This window comes from Balaenoptera physalus, assembly GCF_965194825.1.
Source record: "Balaenoptera physalus genome assembly, chromosome: 5".
NCBI lineage: Eukaryota > Metazoa > Chordata > Mammalia > Artiodactyla > Balaenopteridae > Balaenoptera > Balaenoptera physalus.
Window position 1 is genome coordinate 150,222,636 of NC_138884.1, and position 16,788 is coordinate 150,239,423.

At 63.1% G+C, this 16,788-nt stretch overlaps 1 protein-coding gene across 3 annotated transcripts in view; it reads right to left on the reverse strand.

The window, feature by feature from the left end:
• The window catches only part of UVSSA (UV stimulated scaffold protein A), a 33,569-nt gene extending 17,186 nt beyond the window's left edge, over positions 1 to 16,383 (reverse strand). The window contains exons 1-8 of one of the 3 annotated variants that reach the window (XM_082464082.1): positions 14,694 to 16,383; positions 13,624 to 13,731; positions 12,149 to 12,479; positions 10,898 to 11,018; positions 9,782 to 10,084; positions 8,888 to 9,000; positions 8,667 to 8,795; positions 901 to 1,012 (exon numbers count right to left, since the gene is read on the reverse strand). In XM_082464082.1, the coding sequence (XP_082320208.1) occupies positions 901 to 1,012; positions 8,667 to 8,795; positions 8,888 to 9,000; positions 9,782 to 10,084; positions 10,898 to 11,018; positions 12,149 to 12,479; positions 13,624 to 13,731; positions 14,694 to 14,752 (1,276 nt within the window). In that variant the 5' untranslated portion in view covers positions 14,753 to 16,383. Of the gene's footprint in view, positions 1 to 900; positions 1,013 to 8,666; positions 8,796 to 8,887; positions 9,001 to 9,781; positions 10,085 to 10,897; positions 11,019 to 12,148; positions 12,480 to 13,623; positions 13,732 to 14,669 lie in introns of all 3 variants that reach the window. The other 2 variants (XM_082464084.1, XM_082464083.1) reach the window with 2 other exon arrangements.
• Positions 16,384 to 16,788: the final 405 nt, after the last annotated feature.

The window sequence follows — 16,788 nt, forward strand, 5'->3', positions numbered from 1 at the left end:
TCTCATCTCACACACTCCGATTCAAATCAACTTGTCCACTTCGCCACAAACCCACACGCGATCTTGGTTTTATTAGCTTCCTCTGGACAAGAGATGCCTCCTGTGCAGTCAAGGCTTTTGGAGATTTTTTGGAAAAGAAAAGAATGCTACACGGGAAAGACAGGTCACGGGTAGCACGCCTTCTCAAGGTGTGTCATTGCTCCTGGGCCAGACGTCAGGCAGCGACTCCATCAACGGGAAGGAGGACACCGCCTGACCTGTGACTCCCCTGAGAAACGGAGACTGGACAGCAGGGGAGCCCAGAGAACGTGGGTGGTTGCCCCCCACCCACCGAGGCAGTGGCCTCCCCCCGACTCCCTCCCAGCCCAAAGGGCCCTACCGCCGCGGGAACCACATCGCGTGCCCCCAACACCCCCAAGCCCAGGAGGCGCTCTCTGCTCTGAGGGTGCCCTTCCAACCCTGGACTCGCTCCCGACGGCTGAGACTTCTGTGACCCCAAGCAGGGCTGCCCCTCACCGTGGTGGGGCCTGAAGCTGCAGGGCGGGGGGCTCAGTGTGGGCCTGTGGGGTGGGTCGGGGGCCTCCGTGTGTGGACAGCCTGGCTGCACCCACAGCAAGTGGCAGCAGGGCCTGCCCACCAAGGGGACAGCGGGAACCCGGGGCGGGGCCCAGGCCAGTGAGCGCCCCGATCAGGAAATGAGAATCACGTGGTTTTCAATGAAAGCGGCTCCGCAGGGTCGACGGGCGGGGACGCGGTGAACCGCAGGGCCAGGCGGCACAGACTCGGGGTGCCTGCCACGGCCAGCTCCCTGCTTGGCGGGCCCCAGGCCGGACGTGAGGTCTGCCCCGAAGGGCAGCGTCCTGCGCGGGACCTCCGCCCGGCCCCAACCCGGCCACTCACCACACTCAGGCTGCAGGTGCTCAGAGATGCAGGCCTCATAGCCCTCCTTCTCCGGGACCTCCACGAAGTCCTCGTCGTCCTCGTCCTCGTCCCTGTCTCCCGTGGCTGCCGCCTGTGAACACACCCCCAGCCCTGTGAGTGGACACCGCAGGCGGAGACCCGGACAACCCCAGTCCTGCTTCTGGGGACTTTCTCCAGGCTGGGGTTTAGTGTCGACCGTGACGGCCGTGTTTGAGGTCCGCTCCCGTCCCTGAACCACACAAGCCGCACGCGCTCCTCCACCGGCCGGCCCTCTGAGATGCACGGACGGGCACTGCTTCGGCCCACAGAGCCCCCACGAGCGGCAGGTCTCAGCCGCACAGGCAGGGCCTGGATGACGGCCCTGATCCAGCTCCAGCCAGGCCAAAGCACCTCGTCCTGCCCCGGGCTGGCTCCCCACCTGGGCATCCAGTGGTGCCGCTGTGACCACAGCACTTCCGGAATACTCTACCCTCAAAACGCCTTGTTAAAAAACCACCGAAGAGGAAGCTTCCTCTGGACAACGCCAACCTCCCCGGCTGCTCTGCGCGGCAGGGTCACTGTGCTGTGCCTGGAGCCCCCCCACCCCTCAAGCCCAGGGACCCAAGAACCACCCAGGGCGTTCTGTTCAAGATCCGTCCCCTCCGCCTCTGCCCCCACCCCCTCCTGGGTAGTGCCCAGCTGGGTAGGAGCGGCAGGGACCCTGAGCACGGAGGGCTCACCTCGTGGGGACCAGAGGGCCCTCCAAAAAGCAGGATGACCGACGGCCTCGCACACGTGCCAACGTGCTGGGGCCACGTGCAGCATGAATGAGGTGTCGACAGCCCATGCTGCTCAGACCCGGAGGCGCAGCCCCCCCGAGGCCAGAGTAGCCTCCTGCTCCCCTTCTCCCTCACCCATCCTCAACGACCCCCCGCACTCCAGGACAGGGCGTGGGGCCTGTCCTTCCTGAGAGGGTCACGGCAGGAAGGCGCCCAGAAGCCCGGCCCCGCTGCCAGCGCCATCCTGAAACACTTGGGGGCGTTGCCTGCCTCCAGCCTCTCAGGCGCACCCGAAGGAAACGTCCAGAAAGGCAGCCCACTGTCGGGGTGATAGCAACCAATGGTTGTATCCATCAGACTTGCCCCCCCCTCCAGAGCCCATCTCGACAGCAACGCCTCAGGGGCACACAGGCACGCCGACCCCCAGGGCAGGAGGCCAGCCGGGGCGCAGCTGCCCTTGGCACTGCCAGGACCGGGACGCCCCACGCCCTGCAGACCCGGAATCCACGGAGGAGCTGCCCGCAAGGCCTAATCAGATGCAAATGCACTGAGCTTGGGCACAACCCGCAGCGTGCGTCTGGGAAGCACGGAGACATTAATCATTGGAAACTGTAATTTTTGTTATCGGTCTAACACTGATCAAAAGGGAAGCCTGTCTCCGCCGCTGACCTGTGAAACGTCCCAATTATACTCTTTGGAAATGACAGGGGCACTTAACTCCGGAGCTGAGCAAATGACGACGATCAATCACGTTTGAATAACAATGAGCCGCGGACCTGAAAATTATTTTTGTATAGAACCTACCCAGGAATTTATGAAAGGTGGAAAGCAGCCCAAGGTTTTAGGGCATCACGGTCCCGGCTAGTGCAGTGCGTATCAAACACTAAACAGAATTTATGTGTTTTAATTTTCTAAAAGGTAGATGTGGACCGGGTGCTACGATGCATAACACGTAGTGCCAGACTTTAAACATGGGGCTCATTTTCATAAGATATTATGCTTATTGCTCACACCCTTGAATTTCACCTGGGACTTTCATTAAATTTTCCTTTCCTAGAAAATATTTAGCTGCTTAGCTAACTATTAGGAATTATACCTTCTCTCTCCCCAACTAAAGTTGTTTATCCCCGTGATTAAACACGAAGCCCTGGCTCCCTCTGTTCTTAAATTCTCACTGATGAGGCCATGAGGCCGTATGGCACCCAGGAAGACCGTCTGGCCCTCAAGAGCTGCCTCCTTAGGGCCCCCGGCCAGGTCCTCGGGCACAGCTTTGCCATGAGCGGCCCCGGGGCCCTCGTACGAGAGCTACCTTGGCCATCGCTGCCACGCTCGCGTCCTAAACCCCTCAGCAGCTGGGGTGACCCTCAAACCACAGCCCTGCAGAAGGAAGCAAGGGCTTCGCTGCTGACACTGAACTCAAGCTTGAACGAACCCATTCTTGAGTTCTAGTTCACACGGGCTGGGCTGGGCTCTGATGTCCTGGGCACACAGCGGGACCTTCTGCGTCCAGCTCTGGGCACACTACCCGCACGGGAGAACAGCAGTGAAGATGTCCCGAGGCACGATCCCTGCGGACGGAACACCTGGGGCCAAGGGCCTGTTCAGAGGAAGCAAACCCCCTGCCCTCAGGCTGGACAGTCCTCTCCAGGCCTCCGACAAGCACATGGCTGGGGACACCGAGGCCCACGAGAAAGCATCCACCTGTGCTCCAGGGGCCAGCCCAGGGGTCCCAGGCAGTCGCGGTGGCAGCCTCCCCTCGAGGTTAAAGGTCACAGATCAGGTCCGACGCCACACCGGGTGCGGGCAGAGGTGCCACGGGCCGAGCAGGGGTGAGGAGGGGCCCAAGGAGCCTAGGAGGAGGTCACGCCCTAGGGAGGAATCGGTTGAGGGCGGGTGGCCTTCAAAACGGGGCCAGACTCGCCAGTGGTTCTCGAGAGCTGCTCGCTGGGAGCTGAGCTTCCCAATGGGGAAGAAAGACCACCAGACGTGCTTGAGAAAGCAGCCCGCCCTCGTCTGGGGGCCAGGAGGCCATGCCAGGCCGCCCCCGGGGGTGCGCCCACCCTCCCTAACAGGTCAAGTCCCAGGGCCTCGGAGGCCCGGGCAGGCGGTCCGAGCCCTGCGGTCAACAGTCTGGGTGAGGGCTAGGCCCCAAACTGAACCCTCCCAAGGCCGCAGGGAGGTGTGGAGGATGCCCTGGGCTTTCCTCTGGTTTCACACAAATTGATTCTCGCCCACAGTTAAAAGGATTTAGAAAAATGAGGCTTCGCGATCATAATTAAACAAGCAATAAAAACAGCTAAGATATACAACGTAATCCGTTTACAGAAGTAGGGCAGTGGGTTGCTAATTACTTGAGAAGGATGGGAAGAGCCACCTCCCAGGTCTGCCCGCCCAAGGCATGCCCGATACAGCTGGACCATTAAATAAATTTTGTGCGATCTAATTAACTCGGGGCACCATCTCCATTACTTTTCACCCAAGAAATCACTTTTGTTCAGTTTCATATGTGTGTGTTTCCCTTTTTTTAAAAAAAAAATGATGTAAGGCCTCGTCAGACAAGTGAGCTCCAAGCTGCATTTGTCTCTGCGGCTTGATGGCAACGCATTTAAAACCCCATTCTATCTTATAAACTAAAAATTAAACGTGCTCAGCTGTGATGGTCGTCATCACATCTGCTATTTATATGCTAATGCCCTCCCTGGACGCGGCGCAAATTGCCCAGCCAGGCCAATATCTCACGCGCATCTCCACCGCCGGGACGCAGCTCAGAGGGCAGAGGACGCGCGGTGACCACCACGGGCCCGCGAACAGGAGGCGGACGGGGCGTGGAGCGTGTGCTCACCTCCTGCACGGGGGCCTGAGGGCCACCAGTCAGACCGACTGTCCCCTCCTCACCCCCTCCCACGCGGCCGAGCCCTGGGAGCTGCTCTGGCACCTCGGCCAGCCTGCCGGGGGTGCGCAAGGAGGCCACCAAACGCCTGGACGTCCACCTCCAAGCCAAGGCCAGGTGGCCTGAGCCTGTTCCGCGTGCAGATGGGCAGCGCCCTCCTCCCGGGAGCCCCGACGCAGCCCCGATGCTCGCTCTCCTCCCTCAGCGCGACCTCCTAGCAGGAGCGAGGTCCTTGGCGAGAAGACCCATGCGGCTCCCCCTAGGCTCAGTCTTCCCATCTGTCAGAGGACGGTGAAAATGGAATCGACCTCATAGGGCTGATTTTGGTATTAACGGGACCACCCGTGAAAAGTGTTTGGAAGAGAGCGGCCACCCTGGAGGGCGCTGGGGAGGATGGGCTGCAGGGCAGGGAGGGCCCAGGGGCTGCGGGGGGGGGACGGCTGACCCCCGCCCCCCCAGCAGCTAACACGCTCCCGGTCCTCGCGAGAACGTGTGCAGCCCCCTCCCCCGGCTCCAGCCCTCACGCAGCAGCCTTCAGCGAGGTGGTGATGGAGAGGGCGCGTCACCAGGAAGGTTGTTTACTGGCCCTGTCGAACACAAGGTCCTGACTGCCCTGACTGCCGGCTGATTTAGTTCCCCTGCTTCCCTGGGGCGCCGACGCGGTCAACATTTCACTCCCCTTGTTCCCTGCTCCTTCCTTTTCACCTACAGGAAGCCAGCACGCAGCTCCGGCAGCAGAGAAACGCCTCCAGCGCACAGCACAGCCGTGACAGCAGCCTGGCCTTGGCCCGCACACCCGCCTGGGCGAACAACAGGAAGAAAACCTCACCCAGAGTTAAGAGAGCGATCTCCACTTCTGCGATGAGACGGGGTGTGTCTGAGTTAAAACCCTGTGGCTGCCACCTCAGACGGCCAAGGGGTGAGAACGAGAGCATCCGCGCGGGCACTCCAGCCGTGAGAACGAGAGCATCCGCGCGGGCACTCCAGCCGTGGAATCGAGGAGCCCGACAACTGACTAGACGCCACAGTCCACAGCTTCAACAGACTGACGCTCGGGGTTATTTTTTTCTGACTTACTGGTTGGGGGAAGATTAATATTTTGTTAATTACACAATGCAAAGTTAAGTGGCGATCGTAGCTACATAGCTAAACAGCAGGCAATTTAAAAGTTTTCAAAGGATTTTTATCAGTTTAACGGACGTAGCAGCCATGGACTATGAGACCTCTCCTCTAGCAGCAGGACTGGAAACTAAATCTACCAAACGACGCTCCATATCGATCTACTTGAGATTTATCCCCGGCCCGCTTCCACAAGGAACCGGGACAGACACTCTATAAAACAAACGGTTAAACGTATTTAAGCTGGCTTAAGTATTCTTTAAAGACAGAACGCGTACATCAAAAGGAAAACAATACGGCAACACACAGACTGAAACAGGAAATCTGAAAAAAAGGCCCTTGGCCTGGCTGCAGTCAGGCTGCCCAGGAGAAGCCCCTGCACGACCCACCCTTGTCGCGGTCGGAGCCATCGTCTAAGCTTCAGCACGACCTTCACATCAGCTTCGGTCTCTTCCACATTTGTTAAAATTCTCAAATATTTAACCACACGCTCCCAGCTCGGCTCACGCTAAGTGGGGAAACACCAGGCAAAGGATTTAAGCCCCGGACATTTTACGTGAAAACGAGCGAGCAAGAAACACCGGTCCGTAACTCTAACCACCACTGGGCCGCCTGGAGCGGGCGCAGATGTGCAGAGACCGCAGCCGCGTCTATTCTGGGAAGCAGGCTGCCCGAGCAAGCGGGGCGCTGCCACTCAGTGGCCAAGCCCCAATCACTCCATCAACAGGCCCGCCGCCACTGCTAGTGAACCAGCGAGCACGCTCTCCAAGGATTCAGGGCCTTTGGAATCAACTCCTGGAGGAACCTGACCGGGCAGCGCCACTCCCACACCCAACCACGCGCCCACCCCGATAGACCCCGGCCACCCCAGCTCGTGCCCTCAGCCGCCGCCCTGCACGGAGTGCACTCTGACCTGACCGTGTTGTCACGTGCCTCCCGGGTTTTGGGGCTGCCCGGCCACAGTCAAGGATGCGTTGATGCTCAAGCTGGAACCAGACCCAGTGGGCCGCTCAGGGCTCGCTCCCAGCAGCTGGCCTCACCTAGTGGCCCTCAAGGGAGCCGTGTCAAGACATCCGGAAGGTTCTGCTACCAGTTCTGGGCTCCGAGTCTTGCCGGCCTGGGCAGTGCAGGCTGGCCCCAGACCCGTAGGGACCAGACTGTGCTGCCCGCTCTCTCCTTGAGGCTCTCCCCCAAAGCCCGGGCTGCTCCAGGATGCCTGCTGCTCAGAAAAGGGGGGAGCTGCCCCAGCCCCGCCAGACACAGCGAGGGAAAGGCGGCCTACGAGCAAGACAAGCCGGTCTCAGGTGCCCGTGAAGGGGACACACGGTGCCAACCCCTGATCCCCACACCCCTCACTGCTCTCGGCCCGGCCTTCCACCCTGACACCACGCCGCGAGTCCGCTGAGGCTCAGAAACAAGCCCCCCCCGACCTGAGAGGATGCATGGACCAGACCAATTCCTCCCCCGGGCCCAGAAAGCACCCTTTCTCACTGTGAAACAAGTATCTCGATCAAAATTCACAGAACTTATTTCCTGTTCAGTTATGCACCGAGCAAAGCCCTACCGGCCATGGAAGCAGGGCCAGGCCCCCAGCTGACGACCAGGCCTCATGCCCGCGTGTCTCGGGAGAAGATCAAGATCGCCCTCTGCCGGTCCCCGGGGGCTGCACACCCGCAAAGAGGAGGGCAGAGGACGGCCCTTGGCTCGGAAACTCTCAGAAACTCTCGCAGGGCCCATCCCCGTGGGCCCCTGGGGGCAAGGACGAGGCACCAAGGCCCAGGGTGCTGGCCACTCTCCCCTCTAAGTCTGAGGGGCTTCAAACTTGACCTTCTCCTCAGCAAAGAACAGCGCTCTCCCAACCCCAGGGCTTCCTCAGGAAACGGGAGAGGGAGGCGGGGGAGGGACCTGCCCCTCCCCCGCCCTCCTCCCCCTTCAGGTGCCACAGCTCAACCCTGTGGGGTTTGGGCTCTGGGTGTCCCTGGGGCACAGTGCACTCTGCTGCCTGTTTTCTCGTTGATTCCAACCAGAGGCTTCTCGGCTCTGATCGCTGACAACATCCAGCTGTGGCTGTCACCTCCGCCCACACACACCCTCCAGCTGCAGCGGCTCCCCACCCTCCCACGGTCCCCTGGGACACCCTCGGAGGACCCAGCTCTCTCTGTCCCTTTCAGGCAAGAAGGTCCAGCTCCTGGTGCAAGCCCACGGGAGGGGGCCTGGACGCCACCACCTCTGAGGCTTGGGGTCACCGCACGGGGGCCTGGTGTCCGGGAGCAGGTGGCTTTACCCCCGCCCAGTCCCCAGGGCCCCTGGACCAGGGCCACACGCCTGCCCCCGCCCCACAAGCCTTGCTGCAGACACAGCCATCAAAGATCAGCTCCCCGCTCCCGAACGACGTGGCACCTGGGAGGCGGCGCCGTATGCCCAGCAGATGGCGGGCCTTGAGCAGCCTCCCAAACCCGGGCACCAGTCCCCACGTCCACCCCACTCGGCCGCCCTAGGCTGGGACACTGCTCTGTGTGTGAGAGACGTCCTGGTTTTCCGTGTCCTGCAGCCACCCTCGGCCCCAACGCACAGACAGGAGAAACGCCCGAGGCTGGAAGTTGCTACCGAGTTCACGGGAAGGGGCCTACTAGGTGCTCGGGCCAGGCGGCAGCCCAGCTCAGCGAGGCCGCCTCCCGCACATCCTTGCCTGGGCCCTGGGAGCCCCCTCCCCAGCTAGAGCCTTCCGCCCGCTGCCCAGCCCACCTCCCTCGCCCTTCTGCCAAGACCCGGTCCCAGTCCCTCCACGTGTGGCGGGGGCCTGGCTGTGGCCTCTGGTGCTCAGTCCAGGGCTCCCGCTCGGGGAAGTCGGTTCCCAGGGAGGAAGAGGAGGAACAACGCTGGGGCCCCAGGGATGCCTGCTTGCTTAGGAGGCCAAGCTGCTATCAGAGGAAGGTCCCCTGGCTGTCCTCACGGGCAGACGGGCCGGCGGCACTCACCTCTCTCCTGCAGCCCTCCTCAGGCATGACATCCAGCTCCCGAGATCGCCGCAGGGCAGTTTCCAGCTCGGCCTTCAGGTCGATGGCACCCTCCAAGTGCCCGCCATGTGCCCCTGCGCGGGTGAACAGCTGCGAGGACGGGGAATCACTCAGCAGGCCGGGCACCCTCCCTCCCTCCCCCGGGGTCACCCTGGCACCCTCTGCCCACACGCCTGGCCCACCTGGACCCAGGAGCACACGGCTGGCAGGAACCTGTTCTGGATGAGCCTGAGCGTGTCCTGGGCCACGTGGATGACGACCAGGTTGTCCTCATCCTCGTGCACCTTCAGGCCGTCTGCAGCAAGCACACAGGTCATCAGAGGGGCCACCGTCCGGGCAGGTCACCGGGCACCCCTGACGGGCCACCCGCACTGCCACCCACCCTGCTCCAGCCACGTGTCACCCGGGACTCCAAACCTGACTCCCTAAGGAGACTCGCTGCCTTGTGATCTCGGCCACGATGGATTTAGCCTGACCCCAAGGCCTCCCTCCACGCCAGGCGGTCGGGCGACCCCTCCCCGCACTACTCTCGGGGTGGAGGCCGCACCCCGGGGGCCCAGGGTCCTCCCTCTGAGCTCTGCCACGCCCGCAAGCCTCAGCCGGGCACCCCAACCTCCAGCACGCCCTGCCTCCATGGCCCCGGCCAGAGGGCGTCGGTTCCTTGGGGCTTGCGGGGCTCTTCCTGCAGCCCGGCTGTCCTCCAGCCCCGCCCGAGGGGCCCGGGCCACGTGGGGTCGGACGGGGGGTCAGTGCCCCTGCCCCACCGGTGGCTGGAAAGCAGGAGCCACGTGGGGCCCGCCTGTCACCACCTGTGTCGTCACAAACGTGGTGACAAGCTGTTTCTCAATGACTTCTTTCTCCCAGCCACCGTCTGACCCCTCCCCAGGGGCGCCCCATCACTGGCGCGTCAGGCCCACCCTCGCTGCCGGGCCTGTGTGTCGCAATGAGGGCCGCGGGGCGGGGGCCACAGGACCCACGAGCCTGAGTCACCCCTGACCCCACAGCTCGAGAAACCCGAGCTCTGGGAAGCGCCCGGGGCCGTGGCCAAGGCGGCCGGGCGTGGGCGCAGCGCGTACCTGCGGAGAGCTCCACCTCGAGCGTGTACCCGCGGGAGCCCAGCCCGTGGTGCCGCACAAACCCTTCCGGGTCGCTGTCCTCGTCCTTGTCCTCCGAGGGCGGCCCCTCCGCACCCGCGGCTCCCGGGCGGCGGGCGCAGATGGCCAGGGTCTTGCTGCAGCAGGGCTGCTCCTCGTCCCTGCCACCCTCCTCGGCCATGACGGGCAAGGCAGCCCCCGGGGTCAGGTCAAGGTCAAAGGGCACCAGCAGTCGGAAGCAGCTCTCCAGCTCCATGAGGCAGCTCCGGATCTCCCCGGACATTTCTGGGAGGACGAGACGGGGCTCACTGAGTCCCATCAGGACTTGGCCGTCGAGGGTGGGGATGCAACCAGCCACCAGCCCCGCCCACTTCCTCCACAGGGGCAGGCAGGCGCCCTGCTCCAGAGACCACCCGGCCGGTGGCAAGGCCATCCTTCAAGACGTCCTGGGTACCACCCTCAGTCCTGACTCATGCTGCGACGGCGCCTGGCGGCGTCTACGGACACCCAGCAAGAGCCTCCGTGGGCAGTACTTCTGGAAGACATCAGCCAGCCGAGGGGGCACACCGCCACCGTCCCGCTCTGGCCGCCCCCCACCCTCCCGGCATCTCCCCCGGGCCGACCACCTCTCCCTGCTCTGCGGCTGTCCTGAGGCCAGGCATCTTCTCCAGGTGCTCCTACCCTGGCTGCCCTTCATGGGAAGGGCTGGCCAATGGTGGGGATCTGGGGAGGAGGCCGGCAAGACCACGGCTGGGGGGTGGGGGAGCATCAGATGGAAGGGGTGCGCAGACCACTGCGGGGTGCACGTCTCCAGCACGGCCGCCAGGGCCAAGGGGGAGGCGTGGATGGCCTGCAGGGTGCCTCCTGCTGCCCGGCCTCCAGAGGGGAGGGCTGGGGTCTGTGGCTAAGTGCCTCCTCCAGCCCTCAACCTGAACCAGCGCCACCCAGCCAGCCTGCCCACTTGCCTCTCCCACCCCACCCCCCCCGCCAGGGACCAGACCCCGGGACGGGAGAACGGAGAGCTGGGCGGAGACCCGAGCTCTGCCTGGGAAGGTGCAGCAGGTGGGCGCGGGGGCACCCCCGGTCCCCACAGCTCACCTTCCATCTCCCGCACGGCCTGCTCAGACCTCTCCTTGTAGATTCTGTCCAAGCGCTTCTGTTTCTCCTCTGCTCGCTTTCTCTCCGCCAGAGTCCTAGCGTCCACATCGTGGAAATCTACCTGAGAAATTGAGGTAAAGATCAGATCTGACCATCATGAACCCAAGTAAAACAAGAATCAAAAATGGGTCTAAGGGAGCTTCCCTGGTGGTGCAGTGGTTAAGAATCCACCTGCCAATGCAATGCACACGGGTTCGAGCCCTGGTCTGGGAGGATCCCACATGCCGCAGAGTAACTAAGCCCGTGCGCCACAACTACTGAGCCTGTGCTCTAGAGCTCGTGAGGCCACAACTGCTGAGCCCACGTGCTACAACTTCTGAAACCTGCAAGCCTACAGCCCGTGCTCCACAGCAAGAGAAGCCACCAGGATGAGAAGCCCGCGCACCGCAACCAAGAGTAGCCCCCGCTCGCCGCAACTAGAGAAAACCTCACGCGCAGCAACCAAGACCCAACGCAACCAAAAATAAATAAATAAAATAACTGAATTTAAAAAAAAAAACAACAAAAACTGGCGTAAGGGAAGACACAGCCGCGCCAGCTACAGCCATGACCTCTACGGGTCTCAAGTTCACACGCGCTGCTTTAACACACACAGCGACACGCTCAGCTGCGATGTTTAACCCCCGAAAAGAACACAGCCAACAGCGTCTCCTAGTAAAATAAGACGTAAAAGACTTCCAGCCCCACACGTGCTGCAGGCAGGCAGGCAACAAGCTCGCTCCAATTAGTGGGAAAGAAGGCTGCTGGCTGGACCGAGGGGCTTGAGAACAACGCTCGAGTGGACCCCTAGGGAGCAGCAGGAAAGGCGGCAGCCACAGGCCGGGAGCACGGGCACGTGGGGGAGGCTGGCACTACCGCTACTGGTAGGTACCATCCACCCGGGCCGGCCAGAGCCCGTGGCAGCCCAGGCAGCAACTCACAGTGAAAGCGGGGGACAGTCCGAGCGCAGAGCCCAGCACAGAAAAGGGCTGCGTCTGAGCAGCTGAATCTTCCCCCCTCCTCCTTTTTCATCTTTCCTAGAAACCAAGTCCAAAGGCTCAGCACCACCTACACGTGGGGACGAGCTGAGGCTCTTCCCCCAAAGCTGCTCCTCCTGTCTTGGGAGCCCCTGAGGCCCGCCCCCTTCAGTACCCCCGGGGGCCAGGCAAGTCTCCCCGCGGGGAGGGGCAGTGCAGCTTGGGGCCTGCCCACCTGTTTGTTGTGCGTTAAGAAGTGGAAGCCCAGGGCCAGCTTCTTATAGGCTGTACCATACTTCTCGTTCCAGCCGCGGACGGCCCGGGTGGCGGCCCGCCTCAGCTTCTGTGCCACCTCCCTGGGGGGCGGCAGGGGCCGCTCGTGGTCGGTGCCCAGTGTGAGCTCCAGGAACTCCTGGAAGTTGGAAACGACTAGCATCCTGAAGTGGTGAGACCTGGCGAAGAGCTGATCCAGGACCTGGAAAGCGGAGAGGCGGACCTCGGCGTGCTCCTGGCTCAGCTGGGCCATCAGCAGGTGGTAGGTGTGACCAAGCTGCTCCTCCGAAGACCTGGGGACACAGCCATCCTCATCAGGTGCCTGACGCACCCACAGGTGGCAGGGACGCGGGCCCTCCCACAGCCCTCTGCCCTTCCTCCAGGGCAAAGTGGACAAACTACTGCCCGCGGGCCAAACCCAGCCCCTGCCTATTTCTGCATAGCCCACAAGTCAAGAACAATTTTTCCTTTTTTTGGTTAAGACAAGTCAAAAGTGTAACCCCTCCTGACATGTGAGATTCAGCGTGGGTGCCCAGTTTTACTGGGACCCAGCCAGGCCCATTCATTCGTTCAGCGGCTGACCGCCCGTCCACAGCCCAGTGCCCACAGCAGACCTGACCGCCTGCGGAGCCGGAAGGACTCTCCGCCCGGCCGGCCCGCGGGTAGAGGTCTGCCGGCCCTGCACTTGCGTAGCAAAGACCCCACCCCAAGGGGAGACCACACGTCCCAGCACCCCCAGAAAGCTCTGTGGGCCTCTGGGAGCCGCCCTGGCGGGGCTGGCACACACCCCGACCCCTCGTTGCTCCTCTTCCCGGCTATCCCTGCCCCTCAACACACCCTGCTGTTTGGGGGGATTCTGGGGTGTGCAGCGAAACCTGATCTGAGCCACTACTTTTTAACAAAACGTAAATCACTAACACAATCACTTAGATTCTCCTGTTTTAAAAACACAGAATGAGAATGATCAGTAAATCTCCTTGGTTTATGTTTCCAGCATCTGAGAGGCCCTCGGCAGTGGGAGAAAAGAAGGGGTGGTGTTGAAAAACAGGTCCTGCAGAGCCCACCTGCTATGATCTCTAACCTCCCACCCGTCGAACGTTCCAACAGTAACTAATCCATAAGTCACACACGTGTGCTCAAGAACACACACACACACACACACACACACGGGAGTGAACAGACACCAACCACAGCCCTGCTGGGTTCTCCCCATGCCACACACCCCCACCTGGGACCGCCACCCAGAACACGACCAGGCGCTGCAGGGCCCTGGGGAGACGTCCCGGGCGTGTCCCTTTGCTGGTTCTTTCCTGGCAGAGGGTCAATCGTGGGGACAGGCAGGGGAGGGCGGACCCCGGGGGAGCCCCACGATCTCCCAGGGCTGTCACGGGCTTGCTAAGGCAGCCGTCACCTAAAACGTGAACGCTTACGACGTACTTGCAAATTTTCTTCAGCTCCTTCATTTTCTTAGGGTTCACTTGGGGCTCTCCTGAAGTCGTGAGCTCTTCCACCAACTCTGAAAGTTTCTGGTCCATATGTACAAACCTGGAACGCAGACAGGCTAAATGACCACCCAGTACTTCAGGGCTCTGGGTTTCATTAGCAAATGTTTGCTGGGCTCCACTGTGTGCTGGGCATCGGGGTGTGGGCGCAAGGCTGGGTCCTCGCTCCCTGGCCTCTGGGAGGTGACCCCCGATGCTAAAATACAATTCAAAGTGACGTTCCGAGTCAGCCCAACAAGACCTTTTTGGTGGAAATGAGGAAAGGAGCAACTACAGCACGTGAGCTCTGGAGCTCTACCGTCCGACCCCACCAGCGCGGCAGAGGCTGCAGCCCCGGCTGCTCTCCGCCTCTGGCCACGCACTGCGCTAAGGCAAGGATCCGAACGGTCTAAGTTGCACTTAGTTAAATTAGCTTTCCCACAGGACCACCGCCGCCTCTCTTCCCTCGCCAACACGACTATCCATCCAAAGGCCACAAGGCGGCCTCTACACCCGGAGCGAACTGCTGCGACTCGATCTGCGCGCGGGGAGCCGCCCGGAGGCCGGGGCGCCCGCGCAGCACTTGCGCAGGAAGGAAGGGGCCGGGGTCGCCCTGAGCCTGGGGCGCCGAGGACGCCTGGCTGGCTGCAGGGCTCGGCTTCACCAGTGGAACGAAAGGCCGGGAAGGTGGGTGCAGCCTCTCCCGGCGCGCCCGCCAACAGTAACGTTTATCGTCGGCGACCCTCGGCGGCCGGGGCGGGAGCCGCTCTCCCGAGCACACGCCAGCACCCGGCTACCCACGGCCCTGTCAGGGCCGACTCCGCCCCCGTCCTGAAGTCCGGGGAGCGGCCGGACTGAGGAAGGGCGTCCGGTGAGGGGTGCGGTAGGGGCATCACGGGGGGGACGCAGGGGGCGTCCCCGAGAGAGGGCTCGCCCTACGGTCCCCCGCCCCCGCCCCCGCCCCGTCGCCCCTACCCGGCGGCGCAGGACCACGGTACCTACCGCGCCACCGGCCGCTCGCCTCACCTCACCCTTCCGGCGAAGGGCCCGCCCCCTGTCACATGCAACCAGATCGCGACAGTCATTGGCTTGCCCTGGCCCGGGCGGCGCGGGGGCGAAGGTCGGCCAGGCCAAGATAGCGTCTCCACCGCGACGCGGCTGCTCTCAAGTTGGCCCGCCCCTTCCGGAGGAGGCCCCGCCCGCCTCCTGTCACGCGCCCCCGAGCTCGGCAAGCAATGGCTCGCCCTGACCCCCGAGGCGCGGACGTGGGGTCAGGGCTGAGGTCTGCGCGGTGACGCAGGCGCGCTCCCGGCAGGGGCGGGGTGGCCAGGGAGGGCAACGCGCGAGAAAAAGGAGGCGGGCGGGCGCAGCAAGTTCTTAAAGGAGCCGCGTGCGCGGGCGACGGGGCGGGGCCGGGCTGAGGGGCGCGAGCTCGGCGTTCACGGCGTCGTCGCCGGGAGGACTGCGGTCCCCCGGCCCGGCCCCGCCCCTACGACGGGACTCCCGAGTGGGCGCCGCTGCGCGTTTCTCCGGGAGCGCCGGAGACCCTTCCCCAGGCGCCGCTCGGAGGGCCCGGAAGGGGGCGCGGGCTCCCCGGGGCCCGGGGCCTCGGCAGATGACCCCCCAACCCTCCCCGAGGAGTGGCGCCCCCGCTGTCGGCACGGGCCTCGCCTGGGCGGCTACACTTCCCGGGTCCGATGGCAGCGCTGGGAGCCGTGTCCGGGGGACCCTCCCCGGGAGACCCTCCCTGGTTCGTCTCCCGCCCGCTCGGTGGCCGAACGTCCCGGAGGCGGGGACACCCCGGGCTGGGCGTTGGGTCCTCACGCGGCCGGGGACCCCAGGTGCCAGGTGACACCCCCAGCCAGGTGGCCCCGCACCCCAGCCGCCCTCCCCGGCGGCCCCTGCGTCCTCGGACCCCCGCCGCAGCCAGGCCCTCGGGAGGCGCTCGCCCGCTCACCGGCCCCGGGCGCCCGGCCCTCCCTCCGCAGCGCCGCGGCCTCCCCAGCTCTTGCCCGCCTGCCTCGGGCTCTGGGTGCCGCGGCGCCGGCACAGAGCGGCGTCAGGGGGCAGCTGGGATGTGCCGCGAGCCGGGGTGGCGGCCGAAGCGGGTGACGGCGCTAGAGGCCGCCTGCCCCAGAGCGCGGGCGCCGCGGCCTTAGCGCACAGCCCAGGCAGGGCCCCTCCCTGGCCGACGGTGACCAGACGCCTGTCTCCAGCCTCTCAAAGCGGCGTGAAGCGCTGAGACGCCACAACACGAGGGACCTTAAACGCAGGACGCTGAGTGAAAGGAGGCCGTCAAAAAGAGCAAATGTGTGATGCCACTTAGACAAGACGTCCAGAAGAGGCAAACCCACAGCAGAGGGAAGGGAAGGGAAGCGCCTGCAGATGGGCACAGGGGTTCTTTCTTGGGGCGACAGACGTGACCTAGAATTAGAGGTGGTGGTTGCCCAGCCTCCTTACTGTATTAAAACGTTGAGTTGTACATTTTGAAAGGGTGGCTCTTGTGGTATGTGAATTACATCTCAATAAGCAGCTATTAAGAGAAAGGAAAAGAAAGAAGGAAAAAGACAAAATGAATTAAAAAATGACACAAAAAAGAGAGAGGAAGTGGCCGCCCGCCCTCTCTGTGCCCAGACCTCAGGCCTCTGGGTTTGCTCCAAGCCACCAAGAGCTGTTTCCCTTCTGCAGCTACAGGGTAACTGCTTCCTGACCTAACGAGCCCCGACTCTTGCCAGCTCCTCCCCAGCGCTGTGCGGGCCCCGACCCAGGCTGCCCAAGATGCTTGTGTGGCCCAGTCCAGCCTTGTGCCCGCACCACCTGAGCCACCTGCCCCCCGCCCTCTGGTGTCAGCTGATGGATGGTCGTCTGTCCTTCCACTCGCTCAGGCCAATGACCTTGGAGTCCCCCGGACCCTTCTTCCTCTCACCCGACTCGGAAGTCCAGACAGGCCCACTTTCAGAACGTATTCAGAACCGGAGCACTTTCCGTCACCCACGGCCACCACCAGGTCCCTGCCACCATCCCCCTCAGCGGGTCACTGCAGTCACCTCTGCCCACTCCGCCCTCAGACCCCTAGGGTCCATTCACCTTGCAGCAGCCAGAGGGACCCTCTAGAGGCTAA